The following is a 27,685-nucleotide window of genomic DNA, read 5'->3' as shown; positions in this document are numbered from 1 at the left end:
TTTAAGTTGTTGTGACCCATAAGAGAAGAAAGCGATATCACGTGATTTGTTCTGACATATTTTGGTAAGCATGGAATTGTTATTGTGTGATCATACAAACCTACTGAAAACACCTTACAATATGTTAGTAATTTAATATTAAAGTAATACTTTCTTTAATTACTGTATTTTTAATTATAACTTTATGTGTCTTACCTACTAGCCGTTGTTTACTGAATGGCTGGGAGGAATCACACGGATGCACTGCCTTCATGAGGTGTGGCATTAATTTTGACTTAAGTTGTCAAATAGGGTTTCTTCCCTCTTATAAAGTGCTACTTTGTTAATTTTTTTAATATTTGAATGTAATATACAGTGGTGTCTTGAGTGCCATGGCAAGTTTTTCAAGATACTAGCTGTTGCTTGGCCAATTTTCTTGTCTTGAGAAACGAGCAAAAATATTTGAGATACAAGTGCGCTTCAGACCCCCAACTTTAGACGGCGCCAGCATACTCCACAACAAGCCATCATCAGTTCACATTAGTTTCCTTGCAGTGGAAGGATGATATCAGTGTCAATATCATTAACCTGGTTTTCCAAATGCAATAGGCCCCACAACAGAAGAAAAAGGAAGGACAATACATTAGGCACAGTCATGTTTTATGCTTGCATTTTCCACGGTTGCAGGTTATGTGGAGAGCAAATGTCACTCTTGTGTGTTTTAATATAGTAACATACTGTTGACTGAAATTTTTGTTATGAAAAAAAAAACACTAAAATATGATTGATGGGGGGCTGGAGTGGATTAATTGCATATCTATTAATTTCAGCAGGGAAACATGATTTGAAATACAAGCATTTTGAGATAGAAGTATGGTCCCTTAACAGATTAAACTCACATCTCAAGACACCACTGTATATACAAAAAGCCCATTCTCATGAATATGTAGTTAGTGTAGTTAGTGGGAAAAAAGTCACTCACAGTAATGTAACTAATTTTTGCATTTTCAAATACTTAACTATGGTAACCAATGAACTTGAGAAGGAACAGTAATATGCCAGAACATGGTCAAGTGCCAGCAAAATAACATAATGAACATTTTGTATGATTTATTACTAAATTTCAATAACACAGTGAATGGCCACTTAGCAAGTAGACCCCAAAAGTAGTTTTTAAAGTCAGGGTTACCTCTGGATTGAAATAAGTCCCACATGTGCACCCCTGACAGGAGCACGACCTTATTAACCCTAAACAAGCTCTGCACTGGACCTTGCTAATGACCCCATCCACTGCCCCTACCTTCGCTTGTCTGGCCCTCACGGGCTGACTGTCATGATCTGCACACACAAACAAACACTGCACATTATTGGGCACGCACACACACAAAGAAACCACAAAGGCAGTGTGTGTGACAATAAGGAGGAGGTCAAATAACAGATGGCAGCCAGAGGATTAGTGCAAGAGTTAACTTCTAGTTAGGCACCTCCCCTACACTCAATCACATGCTTGTAATAAAACGTTATGGATTATTCATACGCCTGAATTCAAATTGCATTCATTTCGAGTCAGATAAAGTCTGATCCATTCACACATCTATGAAAGGAAGAGTCTCTAAAAATGGTAAAACACAGATCCAAACTGAAGGTTTGTCGAAAGACAAAAGTAAACAAAACAGATTCTGGATCTGCATCTATTTCTTATTTGTTTGAACAGCATTTGCGCATTGCTGCCACAAGCAATTAAAATCTCAACTCCAGTGGGAAATTTAACAAAGCTAGAGTTGACATGGAACTGTGACACGGACCAGACAGTGAAAATAAACAATGTAATCAGTATGAAAGCCTGACTGATCAATGACTGGAGTCACCGTCAGCCAACCCACGGACAGACGAATTCAATCAAGCGAGATTCAGTAATCGCTTGATTTTATAACTAAATTCTCTTCAAAAGAAAGTGATTTGACAGACATTTCATTGAATCACATTGTGCAGTAATTTTGGAGTTTGACAGATAAGCAACTGCGTACGAGATCAACAACACAGTAGTGTTATGGCGGTTAATGAAACCTCATTTCAGCTGTAATACAATCACTTTTTCAGAAAAGCACAGGCAAGTACTCAACAAAAGTATACGTGGGTGTGTTTGTGTGGGTCTGTGGGGGGGGGCGGTGGTCACTGAACTCTGTTGTGCTCCAGTAACTCTACCAAATTCAGCGAGGACACTTCTGTGGATCCTTCCAAGCTGCCAGAAAGACTTGTGAAGCCATAAGCGATACCACTCTGTCCTTTCTGGGAAGGAATTTGCAGCTCAGTGCTTGTAAATGTCTTTGGATTAGATGTCTACATGGGCACCATCATGAAGTGGTTCGAAGAAGACAAACGTAGCACCCCTGCCCGCCACATGCATACAAAGACTTTTACAATTCATCTTTAAATCACTTTCTTTGCTACAGCTCACAAGCAAAACTGCAACTGGCATATAGTGAAGCAAAAACAAATTACTTGTGTGTGTGTGTGTGTGTGCCAGTACAGTCCAACAATACAGTGAACCATCCACTCCTGATTCTTGTCAAACATTATTCATCAGTAATAGGGTTGCAAAATCCCAGTTGCAAAAGTTGGAAACGCTCCGTGGAAATACATGAGAATATATGTGAATATATTTCCATTACTTCACCATCCTAATATAGAGTCTAGGAAATCTGTATGTATGTTACTGTGTATTTTACTGATTATTATCAAGGGCTACCTTCATGATAATAAGGAGCACTTGAAAAAATAGACTCAGTGACTTATGGAAATCAATATTTTTCTCAGGTATGGTAATCAAAGGTCAGAAAAGAGAGAATGAAAGGTCAAACTGCAATGTTCAAGTAGACACAAGATGCAATGTACAATACATCATTGGCACGCGTGCGGATCTGCACCACATCTTGTCGTCATTTGCGAACAACAAACTGGATATGAACTGAGGCACGCTTTATGGTTCAGGTGTCAAGCTGTTAAATATTGCAGCTTTCGACTCTGCTGGGGCCGTTCTTTGTCTGTCACCAGGTGTGGTAGCACCCACACACGTGCGCACACGCGTACACACACGCACATAAGTCCATATGGTTTCGTGTAGGCACCTGCTTCGAAAGAGTTAAACAATGAATCCCTTGCATCTAACACCTGTTTCCTCTCCATCACCACACAAACACATATGCATGCAAACACACACACACACACACACACAGAATACAGGACATATGCCACCTGTGACTGCGCATCCCTCATGTAGACACCATGTCAACAAGGCGACCCTATTTACATTTCAAGCCATTGGTCTCATTCGCCAATCACAGAGAAGAGAATCAACTTGATTGACTGAACACTATTTCAGGAAACATCCGTCCATCCATTTTCGGTACCGCTTATCCTCACTAGGGTCGCAGGGCTTGCTGGAGCCTATCCCAGCTATCGTCGGGCAACCAGTACACCCTGAACTGGTTGCCAGCCAATCGCAGGGTATTTCAGGAAACAAGGCATCATTTCCCTCAGCTACACCAGACGCGGATCAAGCATGGTCTTAAGAGTGATCTAAGAAAATGAAAAAGCCCTGAAAATACATTAGGAGACAACCAGATGGGTGCTTAAAAATATGCAAGCTTGAAACCAGGCAGTGTGATATCCATGTTCCCACATGACAGGAGATAAGACTTTCCGTACTTTGCTTGGTTATCCACTCCGTTTCCCTCCTTTTTCATCAACAGAGCTGCAGGCAAACAATTTACATTTCAATCTGAGTGTGCTGGCACAGCGCTCATTATATATCATTTCGTGTCTGCTCGGCTAGGACATTAAAACGGGGCCACAATAAGAAAGAAGGGGTTTGGTTTGAGCAGATGAATAAATAAACCCATTGATAAATGAAAGCGCAGGCTGGGAATAATTTAGGCGGAACCCAACGAGAAACAAATTACACCCTAAGACCACTTGGAGTCTTTGATCTCAGCACCAATTGAGTGATTCACTTGGTGGGGGGAATGATGAGTAAATGTGGTTATGCGTGCATGTTGTCTTGGGTAAAAAGCTTCAATAAATGACATTGCTGTAATAATAATCATAATAATAATATGCACGGTGGGCGACTGGTTAGCACATCTGCTTCACAGTTCTGGGGTCCGGGGTTCAATCCCCGGTCCCGCCTGTGTGGAGTTTGCATGTTCTCCCCGTGCCTGCGTGGGTTTTCTCCGGGCACTCCGGTTTCCTCGCACGTTCCAAAAACATGCATGGTAGGTTGATTGAAGACTCTAATTTGCCCATAGGTGTGAATGTGAGTGCGAATGGTTGTTTGTTTCGATGTGCCCTGCGATTGGCTGCCGACCAGTTCAGGGTGTATCCCGCCACTCGCCCGAAGATAGCTGGGATACACTCCAGCACGCCCGCAACCCTAGGGAGGATAAGCGGTAAAGAAAATGGATGGATGGATAATAATAGGCGGCACGGTGGACGACTGGTTCGAGCGTCTGCCTCACAGTTCTGAGGACCCGGGTTCAAATCCGGCCTCAGCTGTGTGGAGTTTGCATGTTCACTTATCCTCACTAGAGTCGCGGGTATGCTGGAGCCTATCCCAGCTAACTGCGGGCGAGAGGCGGGATACACCCTGAACTAGTCGCCAGACAATTGCCGGGCACACTAAACAAACAACCCCCCCCCAAAAAAAAAAACAATTATAATCATAACCATCATGCACATCACCCTGGTATTATACTCTAAAATAGTAAACTTGAAATACTTTCTATTTATATTATGTCTATATTTATACGAGTGTATTTAATACAATAAAACATTTCTAAATTACTAACATTTCTGAATTTAAAGTTACACCGCCTCTGTCCCCATTCTGTTTCTTCCCTTCGCATTTTATTTATTTTTCCTTTTGCAACCATTTTTAATTTCCTATATCTTTCTTTTTTATTATCTTTTCAAAACAATTGCGAAAGATGTATCTTTGATTCCCGTATATTTGTATATATTGATGTTCTGACAATTTTGACTGCTATGCCACGGTTGCTGTCATTTGACTTCATATACTGTCAGAGTAAAGGGCATAGTAGGTGACATTAGTGGGTGAAAACCTGCCCAAACCATGATAGGTGAATGTAGACTTGTTCAAGTCAAATTTATGAGACAGAGAGTACATTCTTAAATAATCAGTCAAGGGTTGGCCTCGGTACCTTATTTTCTGGAATTCTTCTTTCACACTCTCTCTTCGTCTTTCAGTTCCTTCACAGGAAATGATTGAGTATCCCTGGACTTACACCATATAGTGTAAAGTGACGAAAACAGCGGTCAAACTTCACATAAAACACAAAGGGATTAACTGTTGTGATGACTACTTGTATGGTACTTCTGGAAGTCTAGTATGCAGGAGCGTCTGTGGTCTGGTTGTTCTGAGAGGAGTTGTGTGGTGTGGGAAACCCCCAAGACAGAGGATTAAAAATGGAGGTAGGGGGATTTGCTGGTTTAAAAGTGACCTCTGACTTAAACAGACAGCAGCCTTTTGATTCTCATTCTGCTGTCCTACACAGGACTCTGCGGCGCCTCAAATGTAAGTCAAATTCGCTGTCACAGCCAAAGCAGGATGACAATGCTTTGTACAAATGTTGTGTGACAGCACAACATTCTGGGATCGTAGTCAGACTCACATTCTGCAAACATAATGCTATTATCATTACTGTGTCATTAAACTTAACTTTATTTGCTATTCATAATCCCATCAACTAAGGGCAAGTCAATTATGTACTGTCAACTAGATTTCAAAGTGGTGATTATTAACCCTACACATTAGACCAGGGGTGTCAAACTCATTTTTGCCACGGGCCGCATTGTAGTTATGACAACCCACTGAGGGCTATTATGACTGTGAACCCATGAATGAGTTATCACCTCATAAAAATTCCGTATACACAACCAATTGATGAGCAACTAGTTTTGAAATCTGAAGCCTATAAAAAACATGGTTTTAAACTATTATTCAATTTATTTTAAAAGGGGGATTTATGACCAAAAAAAGGCATGCAATAGCTCAACGTTATTACAAGTGAAGACAATTTGCAATTTTGATATTTTCACAAGAAACATGAAGTCGTTGGACATAAAATGATTTGGTGTGCCGGATAAGGCCTCAGGGCCTCCAGTTTGACAAGTGTGGATTAGACCATAAATATCAGGCATTGGGCCAAAGATTGGTGGAGCTCCACAAATTTAATTCAATAAGTCTGTGAACCAACTATAACAACAAGAGTGTCAGGTTAAGAAGGGAATTACAGGACAGGTTTGGAATAAATAAATAAAACATTTTAAAAAAACGTGAGGGTGGGATATTCTTTTTGGTACACGCTAACAGAAGGTGAATAAACATTTGACTGCTTGTACCACAAGCAAGTGAAGATTTTGCTCCAGCATTTGATGGTTGTTGCAGATTTCTAATGCAGTAGTTAGTATGGGAAGGATCAAAATTGAACCAATGACAGAATTGTATGTGGTGTGCTGAAAAAAAAAAAAGATGCCAATCTGTTGAGACCCCACCTTATACTGTAACTAAAAGTGATAAGATATTAGCAAGTTAACAGCAGTAACTTGCTAATATCTTGGTGCTAAGTATTGCACAACAGCACACCTTCATTCTGTTTAATGAAGTGATGCAGCCAATTTTTGGCCACTGCAAATTTTTGGCGGAAAACGGCCCAAAAGTACATTCTCGGTTTTCGCCAAAACAAGACCCCTTAAACACAATGTTGATGACGTAAGCAAAAACTGTAGCCAGCGCGCGCTTCTCTGCATGAAGCTCGGTGGGGTTAGTAAAGACGGGCGGCGTGCTCTGTGGGCGTGTCAGTCTCGCTGTTTAGCGCCTACGACGGCCAGTCAAAGTGTCTCAAAATCATTTTTCCTTGATACAAATTTGAGACGCGGCCAATAGACTTCGATAAATTGCATACTTTACATGTTTTGAAGGACAATATGAATAGCCAAAAATAATGCAAATGGCTGGGGGAGAGTTAGGGGTGCATTTTGTTATGGTTATACACGTTAAGCTTCTTTAAATAGGACATACAGTAAAATCAAATAACCGCTCATATTTTAGGGGTGCTGTGATTCAATTTAGCTGTGTTTGAGCACCCTTAAAAATGGGCTACAAAAGCCTATGCCTCAGAGCATTCCGCCCCCCCCCCCTTCATTTCCTTCTTTCTAGCATCCTGCACTCTCTTTGCACTCAGATCACTTGATAGAAACACTACCTGTTCAGCTTGGCATTTAAGGTCTACTCTCTCATCTCATCCATGAAACACAGGCTCTGCTTAAAAGCTCTGCGCATGCACACACACACACACACACACACACACACAGACCGAACAAGTAAGGTGTGGAATGGATGGATGCAGGAGAAGTGATAGGGTGGTGCACACAAAGTAAAAGTAAAAAAACATGCAAATATCAATGTGACGAATAATCAATCATAACAAAGTTGATTTTAAACCCTTTCAGCTGCTGGCAAATAGCAAATTAATGATTGAAACAGAATCCTAAATCAAGTGATGCAAGATGTTCTAAATAATAGCCAGATTTGCTTTTTTCTTCTCAAAATGCTGTTATAAGCCATTTAAAGACAACAACATTCATGATTAATAGTGAAATGAACATCACAAGTTTCTCCTGACGCCTGGTTGTCGACATCAATAAATGCATTCATCTACAGAGCCAGCCCCCAGTTCACAGGCTCATCCTGCTAAACTACAACATTCAGTGGGAGAAACGGTGATAACATGAGATGTGTCATTAATGTGGCTGATAGCTTATGCACCTGGTGGGAGAGCAATAGTGCTCCTACAACAGGATCCGAATGAAAATGAAGGCGAGCAGGTGTTCAAACAAAGTGAAATCTCTGCCGAAGCAGTGATAAATGGTTTCACTCCCTTCTGTGTAAAAGACGTGCCTGCATTCAGGGCGGAAACAGAATGCTAAATTTTTACACAGCTGTAAAAAACAATGCTATCCACCAGACAGCATGCACAGGCTCTCAGCGAGGAAACAGCAAGATGACTTTCTGAGTTGACTCGCTTTACTGTGTTGGAGTTGAAGGCCTGTAGGCAATAAATGCTACCGTATTTTGCAAATGTCAGCAATGAGGCGGCCGTCTCTCTTTATTCAGACAGATCAAAGTTCATTATCCCACTAAGCCTTCATGATGGCATGAACAAGCATCAGGGCCATATCTGACTGAATTAGTGTTGCAAGAATTATGGAGGTTTGCTAATAAGCATTCAGTGGGGGCGACCATTTTTCTGCATATAGTAAAAATAAAAGTGTCTTTCACTCACAGTATTATTCTTATTTATGCTAAATAATACAGTATGTCATAAGTAATCCCTCCTGTTGTTCATTTTAGCAGTGGACTCCTTCTACCATGAAGGATATCTTGAATCTAGGGGTGGGAGTTTAAGTAGGTAATTTTTGCAACAGACGATGGGGTAAATTAAGTGATTATTGGTAAATAAATCATATAATGGGATGGAATGTTTTTCACCCCGTTTTCAAAGCCAGTGTTGTCTTGAAAAGAATAACACTGCCCGGAGGCATTGGCAGCCAGAAGTTGTCGCTCAACATGACACAAAGGAACTGACATCACAGCGGATTTCTTTGGACAGCAAACTACCGGCACTTGAGACTGAATCAACAGCGCCTCTGTTGGTTGACACCAAGTACTGCACACGACTTTGCGGCAATTACTTCAAGACATAATTACTCAACAATCAATTCCACACAAACAACAGAATTCTTACATGAAATAAACTGTTTACACACTGAACAGTAAAGTGGATTATGATATGTCCTTACATTAAATAGTGCCTGTTTTAAATGAACGTGAGAAAAATTGAGTGCCTGCACGGATATATATATATATATATATATTTCTTTTTTGCAAACACTACTGTGCTGAAAACCCATCTCCTAAAACATACCACATTTGTACTTTTCTGATGGTGACTGCTTGTAATGCAAATGCATGAGCACCTGTTGGAGATGACCTTCATCCCCCGATAGCTAAAAACGCTGGCGATGTGGGACAAAGTGGCTGGAATTAATGCATGGGCCTCAAAGGGCATTACAGAGCTTTACACAGCTGTCGGAGACAATAAAGCTCAAGTGTGTGGAGAGAAATATGGGTAGGTTAGTGGCAAATTCAAAGCTGACGAAGTAGAGATTCACTTTATAGATAAAGCAGCTTGCTGAGCTGCAATGCAATGCAGCAATCATGTGCTTTATCCATGAATACGCTCATGTAAGTGTTTCTCTTAACAGACGTACTATTAGGTTTGTTGACAAACACAAAAAGACTTGCTCGGAGTTCAGATGTTGGGTTTCAACGTACTTTTCTCATCACATTTTATGTGCCTTGTGGGAACCAGGTTGTATTAAGTGGCAATTTAACTTGGTTGAATATGTTAGACAACTTTGCCTCCTGCTGGTCACTTTAAAGGAAAGCAGACTGCTGGGTAAATTCCAGTGAAACCTTAGTGACGAAGCATCCTTTACAATCCTGCACAACATTTATGTGAGATTTTTATTATAACTGCACATTCTGAGTGTAGGATTGTGCCTTTCGTCAAGTAATAGAATATCTATCCATCTCCATCCAATTCACTTTCTGCACTGCATCAACAAACGTGCATGTTAGGTTTGGAAAGTGGTAGAATTACAATAATCTGAATAACTACAGGCAGTCATGGACTTCTGTAGATGAATGAGGCAAATAACAATTTAAAACATTTCATGATTTCAGCAAATTTTCAGCGGGCAAAATTTCAACTGGCATGACCATCTTGTCACAGCAACCATTAGTATCATACTAATGACACTGAAAGTAACGAAAGCAATTACAAGGACAGAGTAGCGTAGTAACACAACACTTGTGTCCTGTTACAAATTTGCAACCCACCTGGTAGAGAAGATGAAACTCTGTTGTGTAATACAACACAGCGTTATCCACTTTGGCAAGCTGACACCATTGTTTTGTGGAGGACATCTCCACTCATACTCACGCTCACACACATACTTTACACTAAATTGTGCATGGAATATTTCCTTTAACTTAGCTTTTTGGGTATGGCTTTTAATCTCCTTAAAATGTTCTGATAAAACAATAATACATTGGGTCGGTATTAAATTTTAAGATTGGACAACCACATAATAGCTTACAGTGGGTACGGAAAGTTTTCAGACCCCCTTAAATCTTTCACTGTTTGTTATATTTCAGCCATTTGTTAAAATCATTTCAGTTCATTTTTTTTCCTCATTTTTCCTTACAGCACCCCATATTGACAGGAAATAAACGTAATTGTTGAAATTTTGGCTGATTTATTAAAAAAGAAAAACTGAAATATTACACAGCCATAATTATTCAGACCCTTTGCTGTGACACTCATATTTAACTCGGGTGCTGTCCATTTCTTCTGATCATCCTTGAGATGGTTCTACATCTTCATTGGAGTCCAGCTGTGTTTGATTATACTGATTGGACTTGAATAGGAAAGCCACACCCCTGTCTATATAAGGCCTTACAGCTCACAGTGCATGTCAGAGCAAATGAGAATCCTGAGGTCAAAGGAACTGCCTGAAGGGCTCAGAGACAGAATTGTGGCAGGGCACATATCTGGTTCAAAAAAATAATAATTCTGCTGCACTTAAGGTTCCTAAGAGCACAGTGGCCTCCATAATCCTGAAATGGAAGACGTTTGGGACGATCAGAACCCTTCCCAGAGCTGGCCGTCCGGCCAAACTGAGGAATCAGGGGAGAAGAGCCTTGGTGAGAGAGGTAAAGAAGAACTCAAAGATCGCTGTGGCTGAGCTCCAGAGATGGAGATGGGAGAAAGTTCTAGTAAGTCAACCGTCACTGCAGCCCTCTACCAGTCGGGGCTTTATGGCAGAGTGGCCCGACGGAAGCCTCTCCTCAGTGCAAGACACATGAAAGCCCGCATGGAGTTTTCTAAAAAAAACACCCAAAGCACTCCAAGATGGTGAAAAAGAAGATTCTGTGGTCTGATGAGACCAAGATAGAAATTGTTGGCCTTAATTCTAAGTGGCATGTGTGGAGAAAACCAGGCACTGCTCATCACTTGTCCAATACAGTCCCAACAGGGAAGCACGGTGGTGGCAGCATCATGCTGTGGGGGTGTTTTTCAGCTGCAGGGACAGGACGACTCGTTGCAATCGAAGAAAAGATTAATGTGGCCAAGAACAGGGATATCCTGGACAAAAACCTTCTCCAGAGTGCTCAGAACCTCAGACTGGGTCGAATGTTCACTTTCAAAAAAGACAATGACCCTAAGCACACAGCTAAAATACCGAATGAGTGGCTTCAGAACAACTCCTTGATTGTTTTTGAATGGCCCAGCCAGAGCCCTGACTTAAACCCAATTGAGAATCTCTGGAAAGACCTGAAAATGGCTGCCCACCAACATTCACCATCCAACCTGACAGAACCGGAGAGGATCTGCAAGAAGGAATGGCAGAGGATCCCCAAATCCTGGTGTGAAAAACTTGTTCGATCATTCCCAAAAAGTCTCATTATTTATTAGCTTTATTAGTATTAGCTCAAAAGGGTGCTTCTACTAAATACTGAGCAAAGGGTCTGAATTCTTTTGGCTGTGTGAAATTTCAGTTTTTCTTTTTTAATAAATCTGCAAACATTTCAACAATTCAGTTTTTTTTTCTGTCATTATGGGGTGCTGTGTGTACATTATCCATCCATCCATTTTCTGAGCCGCTTCTCCTCACTAGGGTCGCGGGCGTGCTGGAGCCTATCCCAGCTGTCATCGGGCAGGAGGCGGGGTACACCCTGAACTGGTTGCCAGCCAATTGCAGGGCACATAGAAACTAACAACCATTCGCACTCACAGTCATGCCTACGGGTAATTTAGAGTCTCCAATTCATGCATGTTTTTGGGATGTGGGAGGAAACCGGAGTGCCCGGAGAAAACCCACGCAGGCACGGGGAGAACATGCAAACTCCACACAGGCGGGGCCGGGGATTGAACCCGGGTCCTCAGAACTGTGAGGCTGATGCTCTAACCAGTCGGCCACCGTGCCGTGTGTGTACATTAATGTGGAGGAAAAAAGAACTTAAATGATTTTAGCAAATGGCTGCAATATAACAAAGAGGGTCTGAATACTTTCTGTACCCACTGTATATACCCAAAAGTATTGCTTCACTCAAAATTAGCCATCAGACTTTGTGAAAAGGTCTTCTTTCCTTTGCTCACATCTTAATTTACACATACACAACATGATGAGGATACACATCTGTGCACATTTCGCGATCACATTACAGTACGTGCTCTGGAATTCTGATGCTGGGAATCCATTGGAATTCAGAAACTGACTGGCGCTCCCGCTGGGTTGCAGGAGCTAAGACTGACCTTGTTTCAATGACAGCCATGCATCTTGCTCTCAGAGTACAAATTAAGTTTGAGTTGTATGTCTTCTCCTCAGTAATGTGCACTGATACAATGTAGAGTTTAACATGGAAGACAAGGCAACAAAGGGAAAACAAAAATGAGGAGTAAAAACAGTAAAGATGGGGGCAGAAGGGGGTAATAAGAAACTGGCAGAGATTCAGCCCAACACTGACTAGGAGCCCAAAGGTCAAACACCAGTCATGAATGATTGCTGTCCAGATCACTTCAAAACACACATTTTTAGAAAAGATCTCCTCGAAATGACAAAGCCCACAATTTACACAACAAAGTGCACAGTTTAAAAAGATGTTTTTCTCCTGACCTATAGATGCGCTGCCATGCACCACAGATGTGCTACAAGAGAAGCCTGGAATGAGACAGCAGGGCACGTACTATTTTTGTCCCAATACAGAAAGAAACTATGCAGCAAGAAGGCTTATAACCTCCTTGCCAACAGACACAAAGCTTTAGCAATAAATCTCGTAAGTATCTATTGTGTGGCGCGGACCACCAGTGGCTTCTTGTGTCTCCTCAGCCACCGCCCCACCTCCTTAAGCTTAGTCGTCATTTTCTGCGCCCAAATAGCTCAAACCCATTCATATGCTTTGGCGTCCTGACGGGTTTATTCGCCAGGCCATCTTGTTAACACAATGAATAGCGGGCCAGGCTGTGTTATGGAGATCGCACTGGGTTACCGAGGGGACAGACGTCAGGAAGCCATTCAGAGTTGGGTTAAAGTTCAACCTCAAACCTACATGGGCTACTGCAGCTATCATTCTTCCTCCGTTGCCTCTTCTAGGCAGTTTACCTTTCAGCTAAGGCTATGTTGCATACAGGGGCAGGCTTTGTCCAGGACCAGTCGGTTCTCGTTCACACACACACACACAAACTGAATTTGAAGGAAACCTGCACTTTTTAATGAACCTTTACACTGTGCTGCAGGATGGAGGAAATGAAGGATGCAAATGGAAATATCCCATTGCTTGAACCCCCCTTTGTAGTCTTATTCACATCTGAACCAACCAACCAAACTCTTGGCAACAGGTCAAGTGTAACCTTTAAGTTCTCTAGTTCTAAAAACAACAGAGCATTGAGAAGAAGAGGGCCATGTAAGAGCACCCTATCACATAGCATATTTACCTCAACACCCATGGTAATAAACCTGGTAATGAGTCTCATTAGCTAGGGCATGCATTAATAATGCAGAGGCAGTATGCTGTTCGAGGAAAAACTCCTCCTGTTCCTAACCTAGGAAATTACAATGACGCACAAGCAACAAGGTGACAGAAATTCTGCTTCATACTATAGTTGGACATCCTTTTTTAACAACAACTTCAAACACAGGAATGTTTTTCTCTGGTTCTTTTAGAAGCTTCCAGCAGAGTCCATAAAATGATCCCATTCAAAAGGACCTGAAAAAAAAATAATGCTAAAATCCTGTAACATGCATGCCATTACTGGTACTTCTGGCATTTAGCCAAAATCATCTTTTGAATTCCCTTCAAAGTCATACGGTATACGTATGTGGGGTTAGAATTCGGCATATGCAAGTGAAATGACTTCATTGGATACATTAGTATTGTATTTTCCTGGATTGTGTCAAGTCTCATAAGAACAAAAATAACAGCAATGTGTTCCGCCATTGTTGTTTTTCGTTGTGACATCATGCCTGGCTGAACACTTTACGTGGATGCATCCATGTCCCCCATTTTCAGATTACCGTTTAAAGAGATTACAGAGAAACACTAACGGTGTATAGTTTTCCAAGAATTCAACTTTGTGACACATTTTCAAAAGGCTTGTATTTTCAGGCACCAGAGCGACGATTTCCAGTTTAAAACTGTGTCCTGTAAACCTACTCCTCAGAGATTAAAGCCCTGTTTGAACCAACTGCACAGTACACATTATTTGGTGTTTTTATGAATGACACTTAAAACCATCATAACACTTCCATTGGGGTACAACTGTAGTGGTCACAATGAATTATTACATTTAGCAAATGGGTTTATTTGAAAAATCTTTCCTGCAAGTAAATTGCTCTACCATTTTAAATTAAAAAATAAGAAAAATGCCAAAGGCTACACTTCAAAAATGACCAAATTCATTTAAGCTCATACCATAATGCATGAATAATATATTTGTTGTTTATTCTATTGTGATCAATTTTAGATTTGTTAATCACAGACACTCTCTTATGATTTCATGCTTAGTAAGGTCACAAAGTATTCTGACCCGATCATTCCATTATTCCCACCATGATCTGGCTACAGGCAACAGACACACTAAATTATAATAAAGGAAACTCCTGCGATGCCGAATGAGACCTTGCAGATGCCAGCCACTTGATTCAGCAGTAACATTCTTTTGCAACCAGGAAATAGCTTTTCAGACTTCAGATCCTACAGACACAGGAATGTTGGGACAAAACCTCCTATTTAAGTAAAAAAAATAACATCTTACACACATCACTGTCTTGAGGTTAATGTTTGGGTAGGCCTGGTTGATTTCAAATATGCAACAGAAGACTCACTGCTGTGTTGACTCCGAATGGGAAATGCCTCAACACACATGGTCAACTCACCATAAAAGAAAGACAAGGCTGACCCCTCTCTCCCCTTAGAACCCAGTGCGGTTGAAGCACAGTAAGCACTGCCTGGACTACATTACATACTGTAGCGCCCTATTGAATGTCTGCTGTTGGAAGCATGATTAATATTTCAGTGAACCCTGAGACCAACTATTATTGATGGCCTGTGTATGTTTGCCCAGTACAGTAAAGTTTACCACTAGATAGCGAGGGTAACTTTGGTACTTAGGAGTTGATGACAATAAAAACAGAAATATAGAAAAACTTCTCTCAGAGTATAGTTGAGTAATTTCTTAACAACACAGTATCATATTACGGTGATATAATATACTGTGCATTACCTGGACAAGGACAATAAAGGCCACTGATTGTCACTACCTTGTCAGAGTGGTCTACTGGTCTGGTCTGTATTCTATTCTACTGCGTGTTATTTTATTTATTTTTCCATCTATCTTATTTAGACAGTGACGAGAGTTTTTATAATTTGCTTGTGTATACACCAGAAAATCTGCTTGAAATAAAATTAGCTTTTTCGGAGGATAGGGACAGTGGCCTGCCGCAAATAGCTAAAAAAAAAAAAAAGAAAAGAAAAGAAAAAAAAAACACTACTAATTGACATCCCCAAAATATTTATACAGTAATTGTCTATATTAATAGTTTAACCATAAAATCACAATCTATGAGCTAAAACAGTTTATTATATTATATCATTTTAAATACCCTTAAAAATAACACTTGATTTGATAAAAACAACAATACACCTGAAGTATGTGCGTACAGGCACGTATTGAACGCTCTCTCGTATCATCTTCTCCTAACAACCCAGGCTAAACTTAGTTCCACCCCGACATACAAAGCTTGTCCCTCAGTTCAGATATGTCACTTCAAAATAGTTCCTTGGCACCAAAGTACTACTTTCCTATTAGCAGGGATTTGGCACCATCTTGCAGCATCTTAAGGCATTTCAGAAAACACATAAAAACAAAAATAGGTGAGTACGTGTGCGGCCTCTGCCTTGCCTATATCTAACCTCTTCAGGGTCACATGAAGTCCACCACATTCCACAATAAATAATTACTCCAGTACCTTGCAATTTAGAAAGAAAAAACAAAACAGGAAAACAAGTTTACGTTACCCTGAAAGCGAAGCAGTAAATTCTTTGTGATGCAAGCAAGTTTTTTTTTTGTCTTGGACAAAAACTTGTTGGAGCTGTAAAAGAGACAGCCGGCCTCCAAAAGTGTCTGTCCACAGCCGGCATTCATCCCTGTTTGCTGGAGGGGAAAGAAGTTTATTTTATTGTGAGCCGGCGAAGACAGGCAATTAAAGGCAGCATTCCTGCGCCTGCTGTTGCTCCGACAACAGTTTACAGCAAAGAAGGCTGAATGATACCGAATGTCCCATTCTCATGTAGATATGACAAACCATAGCTGCCAAATTCATAACTTTTGGGTTGGCACCACCAAGTTGCAAGTTGCTATTTGTTCAGTGGCGTGAGGATAAAACAACAGCACAATGAACAGCCTTGCAGTAGACTTTCTTTTGCCTGGTCGACTCTGTTGACATAATTGCAGGCCGCCGCTTCCCGGCCAGTTCATTGTTTAACTCCAACACCGAGGAGGAATGTGTAACCAGTCCACATTGTACTCTGGGGTTTTGTTGTTTACACATGCTGTGCTCAAGTTGACACTTGGGGAGCTCACAACATCTCCTTCTTCCCACAACATTGAGTCTCAGCATTATTTGGCAGGTTATGAGAGTCAGCTGATTCTGATCGACTTCAGAGCTAATGCGATGCTCGGCGTTTTGCATTACCACAGCAGAACTGGACACAATTTCACACTCTAACCTGAACCACCTGTCCTCCTTAGCTGGATCACGTTCTTAATATATTACACAATACACAATGCGTAAGTAGTAGCATGCTTTCCCAATGCGCCCTCCTCAAGCTATTAAGGGAAAAACAATGGTCTTCTCTGAGTAGTTTAACTAGCTAAATGTTTCAAGGCACCTGACATTTGTAAGGGCCTCAATGAATACTCACTGTTGTTCTTGCAGGGAAAATCTTTGAAAAGGCAGAATTTGTTTGTATTTCTGCCGATGAACCCAATCTGACAGCCAGTCGGCGTACATCATAATGCAGAATGAGTGTTAATGTCATATTCACCATCTTAACCATCCAGCTGGAAACACAGTGGTGAAGGGGAAATGATTATTTGATCTTTGTAACCTTGTTAATTCATTGACCAATAACTGTTTGGACTGAGTTCAGCAATCATTCCTGTCACTGAAAATGTGCATCACAAATGCAATGTATTTCTTTTAGAAGGTGAAATAACGCAGATTACCTCCATTTGTGCAGGGTGAAGCCAGGACACTTCTCTTTGGAAGCGCAGCAAGGCGCTCTTCTCTGCAGCTCATCAGCAGGCTTCAACACACAAGATGATTTCAAACAAGTGGTCACCCAAGTTGCAGTCCAACTGATAACGAACACTTTAAAAAGCCAATGGAAAAAAAGGAAAGGGGGGTGATTTATAAAATGTACTTGAGCAACCCTGAGATAGATAGATAGATAGATAGATAGATAGATAGATAGATAGATAGATAGATAGATAGATAGATAGATAGGATAGATGTGAACGTGGTAAGATTGACAGCCCCATGAATCACCTTTGAGAAAAAAAAAATATCCCAGTTCAACTGGTTGAAGTATCAAACTTAACCCATTATTGCTGTAAAAAATAGACGTGCTCTCACCGGAAGTCTAAACATATACATGAACAGTTTGTATATGGAGGCGTGTGACACTCACGGCAAATGCCACTACTATAGCAACCGGACACAAACGAATAAACTGAACAGCTAAAAAGTTGAAAGATTCATTAGTGAGCTGTTTCATTCATGTAAAGGGTGTTGGAGAAAAAGTTAGTTGTCAACATACCGATGTGTGAGAATCTCTCTTCCTAAAGCTGCGACAAAACATGTCAGGCTGATTCCGGGACAGTCGAGCAGACAAATGGCAGACAGGGGAGAGTCGGTGTCCTTGTTCACTTATACCACTACGACAAAAAAAAAAAAAAAAAAATCCTGTCAAAAAGAAGCATTCATTAAAACAAGTCGGGATATTTCGGGTGTCAGCTCCACCCTATACGCACACAGCCAATCAAAGACTGGAAAAGAAAACCCCGCTAATAATAAATATATTCAACAAAGTTGTGGAATTATGACTTCCATGCAAAAAGACCGGGAAAAAAAATGCAACTGAAGATGACAAATAAATATCCTTAGCTTCATATCATAGCAGGATTGTGTAATAATGTATTTTTGTCTGGTTTATTCGTTAGTTTTTCTTTATTGCACATCAAAAAAAACCTTCTTTGTTATTGGCAGAGGATCAACGCTGACCGTATGGACGAAAAACTATGATGTCATTGCGTGGCCAAAAATCCGAATTATTAAGCATCCAATCAGAATGCTGCTCACAACCTCAAGGGGGCATACTTGCATGCGTTCCGATCTGAAGTGACATTCAGGCAACACTTTCAAGGTCCAGAAGCATACATAAGCGGAAAAGGATTCAACAGTTTTGATGGTGGTGGTGGTGATCTGACTGAGTCATTCCCCACAAACCACAGTAATTCAACTTTGAAAAGGAATAGATTCATCCGCAAATGAAAAGTCTTCCGTGCCCTCTATAAGGGTCATTGGAGAGAAAAGATGACCTCAGTGTTTGGGTCAACTGGGCCCATGTTATTATTATTATTATTATTATATTTCTAGATACACATTTTGCTTGAGGCTCTCTTCTAAATTTATCGCCTTGCATGGTATCGCAGGAACAAACTTTAGTACAGTATGATTGTAATTGCTTCCTAGAAATGGGACCTCTAAGACTAGTCTTCTGTCTGTGTCCAAATTCTGAATTACAATTGGTAGTTTATAAAATAAATGTGGTTAGTGCCTTCTAATCTACTCACGAAGACTTGGCTGGAAATGAAGTGAAACTGGAAATAACAATGGGATGCATTTAAATTACACAAGTGCAGTTATGATGAATAGCGGACTATATCTGAATATTTCAACAATTGGCATGTTTGAACACTGGTCAGCGGACTTCGTGCAAGAACGTCTCAGTTAAGTCATCCGAGATTAGTGTCAGAAAAGATGACGACAATGTCTGACCCTGGGGCACAGTACTTATGAAGTCTCCATGTTAAGTCTTAATTAAAGTGGTTAAACTCTCTTGGAGGAAAAGAAAATAACTTCCAGAAGCATTATAAAATTTCACAGGAAGTTCCAAAAGTGTGGTAGTGAGACAGACATTGCATGCACCATCCATCCATCTCCTTGCTATGCATATAGAAAGGAGCTGTGTCCTATTCGACCTAACATAGTCTCAAATGTCTCGCCTGCAAAAGTCCAGAAAAGTCTGTCAGCACCGGTTTAAGTTCAAAGAGCAGCAGTCTGCAAGGTGCCCACCGTGACATGAGAAGTGTTGGGAACGTCTAGTGCAGAATTCAGCAGCTCAGCTCTAATCCTTGTGAGAAGGTTCCACAAAAAAGAAGACTGTAGTCACAAGGAAGTCACCTTTTGTTCAGCACATATTTTGATTTGATATTTTCAGGACTTTTCCGGCGACACGGTGGTTAGAGCGTCTGCCTCACAGTTCTGAGGACTGGGGTTCAATCCCCGACGCCGCCTGTGTGGAGTTTGCATGTTCTCCCCGTGCCTGCGTGGGTTTTCTCCGGGCACTCCGGTTTCCTCCCACATCCCAAAAACATGCATGCTAGGTTAATTGACAGCTCTGAATTGCCCGTAGGTGTGAATGTGAGTGCGAATGGTTGTTTGGATGTGCCCTGCGATTGGCTGGCAACCAGTTCAGGGTGTACCCCGCCTCCTGCCCGATGATAGCTGGGATTGGCTCCAGCACTCCCGCGACCCTTGTGAGGATAAGCGGCTCAGAAAATGGATGGCTGGAAGGATTTTTAGGACTTTTCCACTCCAGAGACATCGTTGTCTCAGAATGCAGAGCTGTTGTTTGGAAGTGTAGAGTCGACCCTTTTATCGGTCTCCATCCTCTCCCTCACCCTGTCCACTGCTACTCACCCTAACCCCAACCTCAGCAGCATTCCTTCTGCTCTATGTTTGTGCAAGTTCAAGGGAGCAAATAAGATTTGATTAAATCAAATGAGGATTAGACGGCCCATCAATTCAAGCTTGCAATTGCCATTTGTAATGACAATTACCACGCAGTGAGTCTGATTTTGAAACACAAACCTTACCGTGTTGATGTTCAAGACAAAATCAGGTTTACGTTGGTTGGGAGTATAAGACATTTTATTTCCCTATAACATTTTCCCTATGCAATCTGTAGCCCATAAATCATGTTTTTCTTCGGGAAACAAACTCTACGTTTATAATTCATGCAGAAATGACATTTTAAAGCCTATGAATAAATGTCTTGACACTACATTGAAATTCATTCCTGCTATTGCATTGAAATTCATAGTCACTTATGGTCAAAGTTCATATTCTGTGCATTCACAAGACAAGATACAAACAAATATTAGCATTTCAAATAAACCATATATTACACTGCAGAGTATCTCATTGAAGTGCTACATTTACAAATACCTGATTAACATGTGGCAAATGCATAAAAACAAAACAGATACATTACAATAATCCCTTCATTGATGTCACCTGAGAGCCGGCTGGCCTGAAGTACATTTTCGACGATAAAAAGTGTAGAAATACATTGTGATGAAATGTTTCTGTCGCATGTCCTAAGATATGATGGCAAACAGGCTGTGCTGTACAACTGAACTGTGCTACATTTGTACTCCATTTTCCCTTTCATGAATTATTTGAGGAATGAGAGGTATAGAAATATGAAAACATAAAAACACAATGTACCCTGATTTGTTCATGAAGGAAAATAAGTAACAGGTGATAAGCAGTAACAGTAGAGCATGATAAAGTACAGAAGGTAACAGTTAACATAATTCACGTGGACAGATTTCACGCTGCTCGAACACCTTGTGCGGTCTCTCCGTGGGCGGAGCTGTGGAGAACATCTGCTGGGGTTTTATTGGCTACACCAGAGAAGATAACCGGTGTGTTTTCTCAAGGCCGATGGCTTTACTTTGTCATCCTAACTGACACTGATGCAAGAACACAGAGGAATTTCTTGCACATTGGGTCTGGAAATGCACGGTATCTCCAACCTTCTCCCTTCTGTTGTTACTGCGTTTATTTGGGATCTAAATTTGTGTGGACGGAGCATATTATTTGTGAGGTAACACATGATTAATGGAGCAAAGGGGCGCGTCATACAATAAAGGGGCACATAGGGCAAAAAGTGTGTGGATGCAGCAACACATTGTTCTCAGTATTCTATTATTTAGCAGCCGAGCAAAAGTATTTGCACTTGGTGTTGAGAAAGCAACACGATTACTATCACTATCACTATATAGTGCCTGAACTGAATAAAACGTTTTTAAAATGCTAAATGTTACAAAGAATATGCATGCTTATAAGAATCACAAAACCATGCAAAATCTCCGAACTAACATATTCCTAAAATGCATAGTATAGAGGTATAAAATGTGTAATTATCTAAAAATTAAAGGCACCATCTGGCAACAAGAAACTGCTGTTTTAGAGAATGACCCAAAGCCCTAAATTACACCACATCCAAATATATATATATATATATATATATATATTAAATGAAGAGTAGACCTACAATAAATAAAACATATACAGTATTCCACATATACTTATTTACAATAATTACACCAAATTATTTGTCACAAGGGTAAAAAAAGAAGAAAAAAGAAGAAGAGGTGATGTGACGGATGGATTTGAGCTGTTTTGTAGATGTAGCACCAAAGTGGAGGGACGTACTGACATGATGAGCACCTGACTGACAAACACGGTCACAAGCAGCTGCACGACAACATTTTTGCAGGAAATGCAGCATAAGGGCATGAAGCCACACGGTTTGAGTAATGGCGGAGGGCTGTGTATATTATCTTCTATATTGCATACGTGCAGATACCCCACACTTGGGTTGTGTGGGCTCTAGGCCACTGAAACTGGCAGAATGGAAGCTGAGGATGGAGTACATTTGCCACAGTAGCCTCCACATGTCCCCGACACTCTGCTGCTATCCTGTGGGCACAAAAGGAACAACATCAGTTATGTTCCACCTGCACAATCTGAATAATACTTGCAGAACAATGTACAGTACGAATTGTTGTGGTTTTAGTTTGCAGTGGTGTTTCTGTAGACTTCACCATACTGTGAGCCTTTAAAATATGGTTCAGTATACATTTTTTTTTTTTTTTTTTTTTTTTTTTAAATAGAGCTAATCCAACCTGCATAGCATCACTTACAGGTGTTCCAAACATTTTAAACCAGCTGTTAGTACTATGTAGAGCAAACATGTACCAAATGATTAATACTAATATTGCTGAATTAATACCTCTCTCAAAAGATTATATATTTTTTGTCATTATGATGGCTTCATTTTCTGGTAGTTGTTTCACAGCAATCCCTCCGCCACCCCAAAGAAATAATACAAGGTAACAAATCACTAGCATCATTTGGATACACGACAAAGGTGGTAGCTGTTTTCTCTCTCTCTTTTTTCCAATGCTTTTAATCATGTAAAACACATTGAGTTACCTTGTGTATGAAATGTGCGATATAAATAAATTTGCTTTGCTCAAACAAACAAAAGATGAGGTAGCACCAAAGCACTATCCTTCAACATGGAAGCCATTAGTGCTGTCTGGTCTCCTTTGGAGGGTCCGCCCCTCCTCCTGACACAACCTGGCTTTATTTCAAGTGCCTACAGTGGCCAGCTTGAAACGGCTGGCTATGGAAAATAAATTGTGAGCATGTCTTGGCATATCTGCTACCTCATGCCTCAAAGTCTTGCCAAAATCCCGATTTCTAAGCTTGATCTTCATATGAAAAGGAGAGGGTGGGTGGGCATTTGACAGAGCAGCTGCCTAATAAGAGTCATTTCTCTGCTTGTTTATGAAGACAGGCTCTTGGAATACAGAATGTACACAGAAGCAGCCAGAAAGAAAGGGGCACGAGGAAGAAAATGCTTTTTGAAGGAGAATTTACTGTTGGGCTAAAGAAATAAATAAAAAAGGACACCTTGATTTAATCAGATAAATAACAAAACAAAAAAACATTGGGTAAAAACTGCAGTGCATTATGTGCTGTTAGTCAATACGTTATTTAAATTTAAGTGATGCAGTGAATGACTCCTTGATTCATTGACGAATCATTGGTTGGGAAAAAAACAACAATATCAAAGACATCAAATGTTACACATTTTATTGAGTGAAATAAGTATTTGATACCTAATACCACAGATTGTCCGGTGCCCACACAGCTGTGCACAATCAACCAATTACCTATCCTGGTCATGTGTATAAAGCCCACCTATAGGAATCAATTTCTTACCTTCCAATAACTACTGTATACCACTATAGGCCAGATTAAAACACTGTAATCCACTTTTGACTGACATTCTATCTATTACCATTATCAAAAAGTAACAATTACATTTTTGTTTTAAAAATAAACAATGTTAACATCTTTGTAAGCTAAATTACAAATTGAGCAGGGGAATTTTTTTACCCCACTGAATATATTGTCAAGTAGAATTTGATTCTCCCTTCATCTGAAGGAAATCGGTGTTTTCAATTAAACGTGGAAGAATGTCTTCACATTCTTCATTCTGAAGTCAAACTATAATTGCATTACATACATAGTACTGTACAAATGTTATCATACTTGAAACTATAAAAAAATGAAAAGAAATTCTATCAAAGTTGAGGAAGTGGCTATTACAGCATCCACGCCATTTTCTGCTGTTGCACAATTGAGATAAGTTGACACTTCATCGTCAAAGCAGCCGTTTTACCACGAAAGACTCAGAGGTGACGCCTCGGCCGGCGTACCGGAAGCGGGCCTTACACAAGTCAAGGCTCGGGCGAGTGGCATCGGGAGAGGGACGCACTCCAACACACCAAAGAAGAGGAATCCCCAACGACATCAACAACAATTGAGCCAAGCTCACCAAGAAATGAGGACCTTCATCCCTCATCCACCCTCATCCACAGCACCACACCAGGCCAACGTACTGTACCCCGATCAGGCTCATCAACTTCAATCCAGTCGACCACCTGAACCCCTTGGTCTTCGTGGCTATCTGGCCGTTGATGTGATCAGAATTTGATTACGTTCTCTGGCTAATTTTTTAATTGACATTTTACTTTTTGCCGTGGATTCTTTAATTTTCACCCTCATCACCTCTAAACCTACTTCGGTGGTGCAACCTTTTTGGCTGTGCTCTAAATCCACGTTCTTCAGTGGTGGTCTAAATCCAATACAGTTTGCTTTAAACACACTATAATGGTGCTCTAAACACACTCTGAAGTGGCTCTCGATCCACTTTGGGGGTCTGTCGGAAGAGATGGCAGCATCCCCAGAATCTGAGAAGCTGTTACCTGAGCCATGCACGCAGGAACCTGCGGTGGCCATGCTGAGAAATCCCACGCACATCAAAACCAGATGGGACACCAAGGAGTTGCTGCAGTGGTTGATCCAGACGCTGAGCTCATGGTTAGGGGGTCCCAGCGTCAGCCCTCAAAAGTACCATGTAAGTCTGATCCTGGTGAACGTAGGAGCCAGAGCCACGAGCCGACACCACGAGCTGGAGAAGCTAAGCTAGATGAGGAACCAGATGAGCTAGGTGGAGGTCTCGGCAATCAGAACAATGTGGAAGGCTCTGACGTAGAGTGCCGCTCAAACTCTGCCTTTAAAACTTGATTCCGGGTACCAAGTACCAGGAGAAGGAAGGAAAACGCATCAAGCTGGAAGAATCTTCACTGACCCAATTGGCACCCCACTGCGCCCAGTTCCGCTTCTGAGTCTTTCGAAAAGTTTTCAATATATATTTTCGTACAATGTGAAATGAAATAGAATAGAAATAACAAAATGAAAATAATATTAGCATGATATTACTACTTTTATTTTTAGATTAATTGTAGGTGTGTACAGCAGTCATAGAATTCTGCATCATTTTATCAACATTTAATTGTAGTCATTATTGCTGATGATTAATGCCAATATTCAATATGCATACTTGAATATTACATACATCCGATGACTGCCAGCAAAGGCAAGTTGAAAGGGCTCTGCCCCGCCCTTGAGACACTGCCCGTTATACCTGTGATTTCTTTATATCAGCCACAGCATAATTGCCTTGAGAGGTCCACCGGGTGTCTGCAGCCACTTTAAAACCTGTTCCCGAGAGGTTGATTCTGAAGCGCCCCTGAAAGCACAAAAAGAAAATCATTAAAATATCACAAAGTGGATGGGAATTTTAAGTTTATGACAAGCAATTGTTCCAGTCAACTTATATGTCTGCTTGGCCATACGAATAAAAAATATGATGTTCAAGAATAATAGGAAAATTAAACGTCTAGTTTTGCATACAACGTTTTCATAGACACATTTTGTACAGAGTTTGTACAGTGTATCAGTTGTTGATCCTTCTGCTATCTAGCGGTATTTTATGTTCCTGCAGGGCTTACATAAAAACCATGTACAGTACAATGCAAGTTAAACAAACAACCAAAAAAATCACTACAGTGTGTAGAAATCATCAGTCATAGCGTTAGTTGTTAAAAGCTTCAGGAACAAATCCAGAGCAAATGTTGTCAAGTTGTCTGACGTAGTGTCCACTACTGGTTGAAAACAGTGGGGATATTATCATTCCAATTTGTGTACTGCAAAGTAGGTTTAGAAAAAGTACTACCATGTCAAATACTTCCCCAGGCGGAAATCCTATGACATATTTTGTAAAGGACAATGGGCAAACGGTTAGAGACAGCTCTCAGTCTGATGCAGTACAATTGTACAGAACAGCAAACAACCTCAATAATAAACATGTATTAATGAATTATCGCTTCTCTGACATTGTCAATGAGAACTGAGCATAATTATCTTCAGCATCTTGTATTGGAATTCATTAGATTGTGCAGGTGTTTTTAAGAAAGGTGTATATCTACAGGACATGATATACCTTCATCACTAAACGCATGCACTCCATCCATCCATTTTCTATATCCCTATTAGGGTCGCGGGTGAGATGGAACCTATTCCAGCTGACTTTGGGCGAGAGGTGGGTACACCTTGGACTGGTCGCCAGCCAATTGCAGCAAATGTAAACAAGACATGCATTATTGTAGATGGATAGATGGATGAATGAGTCGTTTCAACAGTTTATGTTGTTCTCACCTGTGGACATTGGGAGGCGCTGTAGCAGTCCCCCGCTGTGCCAAATGGAACCCTGCTGCCTTCGGGGGTCAATGCAAACTGCCAATCTGCAGCTAAACGTTTGAGAATGCAAACAATATGATGTGACAGCCTATTCTAAGACAAACACACACACACACACACACACACATACAAACACACACAGATATCTACTGTATGTGAGGTTGAGTTCTCGTCACACGCACTCGACCTGCAAAGGTTTATTTACTCTAAATCTTTAGTTTGGTCAGCACTTCTATTTTTAGGGTCTGCAGTATCAGTGTAACAGGATCTTGGCCACCCGAGCCTTGTAATTGCACGTTGTTTAAATGAACATTGAAGACATCTTGACTCCATTAACCCTTCATGAGCATGGGTGTAATTAAATGGCAGGGGATGTTCTTATTTGAGAGTAAGGCAGGATGCTTTAAAGTTTTGATCACATATAGTGAGAGTGATGGTATACATTCCCATAATTATCTCAGGATGTTGTCTTGTTTGCGGCACTCTCATTAAGAGCTGTGAAGCTGCATAAATGTGCATGGGCGACTCACTTATGATGCTCATCTTGCTCAGGTCCAGGCGGACCTTGGAGAAGATGGAGAAGCCCGCAGCAGGGTAGTCTCTCCGGCAGTCACAGTCTTCTCTTCTGGAGCCGTTGGACGGACACTGGAAGGGGTCATTGAGCCTGGAAACACACAAACAAATACATACGCCTGAGATCTGTTTTATATTTACAGGCCGCTCCCCTCTCTCTCTGCCACTGTTAGCTGTCAGCTTACCTGAAGCCGAATATCTCAGAAAAGTTTTCCCCCTCTCCTGTGGTCAAGGTGATGTACTCCCGTGGATTCTCTGTTTGCATTCCTGCACAGTAGACCTGAGGATAAAAATAGTAGTAGGGAAAGGAAGGAATAGGTTAGTGAAAGATAAAAGAACATGAAAAAAGATGATAGCAAAGGAAAGGATCTTGAGAAGCCAAAATATCAAAACGAGCATAATTCTTGTATTTATTTGCTAAAATAGTAAACAACAGGCCATTGTGCAGAATGCATTCTGCAGGATTTGCAGCCAACAGTTGGAATTTCCAAACGGAGGCAAAAGTATGAGATCGGTTAGACATTGTAACACATTGTTTTCTCAGGTATTGAAAAAATGTAGACCTACCATTCCTGAGTTGTTACAATTCTCTTTTTTTATGTATCAATTATAACACATTTTGGCAAATCTTTTTCTGAGACAATAAGTACGGAAGCAATCTTGTCTTTGTGGGATT

At 40.8% G+C, this 27,685-nt stretch overlaps 2 protein-coding genes across 5 annotated transcripts in view; both read right to left on the bottom strand.

The window, feature by feature from the left end:
• Positions 1-18,142, bottom strand: part of prickle2b (prickle homolog 2b) — a 106,673-nt gene extending 88,531 nt beyond the window's left edge. Inside the window, exons 1-2 of one of the 2 annotated variants that reach the window (XM_061785227.1) lie at positions 18,005-18,142; positions 17,412-17,491 (exon numbers count right to left, since the gene is read on the bottom strand). In XM_061785227.1, coding sequence (XP_061641211.1) covers positions 17,412-17,491; positions 18,005-18,046 — 122 coding nt within the window. In that variant the 5' untranslated portion in view covers positions 18,047-18,142. Of the gene's footprint in view, positions 1-17,107; positions 17,212-17,411; positions 17,492-18,004 lie in introns of those variants that run through there. The other variant, XM_061785229.1, reaches the window with a different exon arrangement.
• Positions 18,143-20,382: 2,240 nt separating this feature from the next.
• Positions 20,383-27,685, bottom strand: part of adamts9 (ADAM metallopeptidase with thrombospondin type 1 motif, 9) — a 54,106-nt gene continuing 46,803 nt past the window's right edge. For 2 of the 3 annotated variants that reach the window (XM_061784545.1, XM_061784546.1), the window contains 5 exons: positions 27,195-27,289; positions 26,967-27,100; positions 26,395-26,486; positions 25,322-25,426; positions 20,383-22,239 (listed from right to left, as the gene is read on the bottom strand). In XM_061784545.1, the coding sequence (XP_061640529.1) occupies positions 22,150-22,239; positions 25,322-25,426; positions 26,395-26,486; positions 26,967-27,100; positions 27,195-27,289 (516 nt within the window). In that variant the 3' untranslated portion in view covers positions 20,383-22,149. Of the gene's footprint in view, positions 22,240-25,321; positions 25,427-26,179; positions 26,295-26,394; positions 26,487-26,966; positions 27,101-27,194; positions 27,290-27,685 lie in introns of all 3 variants that reach the window. The other variant, XR_009790096.1, reaches the window with a different exon arrangement.

Source organism: Phyllopteryx taeniolatus, chromosome 9 (genome assembly GCF_024500385.1).
Source record: "Phyllopteryx taeniolatus isolate TA_2022b chromosome 9, UOR_Ptae_1.2, whole genome shotgun sequence".
NCBI classification, from domain to species: Eukaryota; Metazoa; Chordata; class Actinopteri; order Syngnathiformes; family Syngnathidae; genus Phyllopteryx; species Phyllopteryx taeniolatus.
The sequence above is the reverse complement of the archived record's forward strand: the minus strand, read 5'-3'. Positions and strand labels throughout refer to the sequence as shown.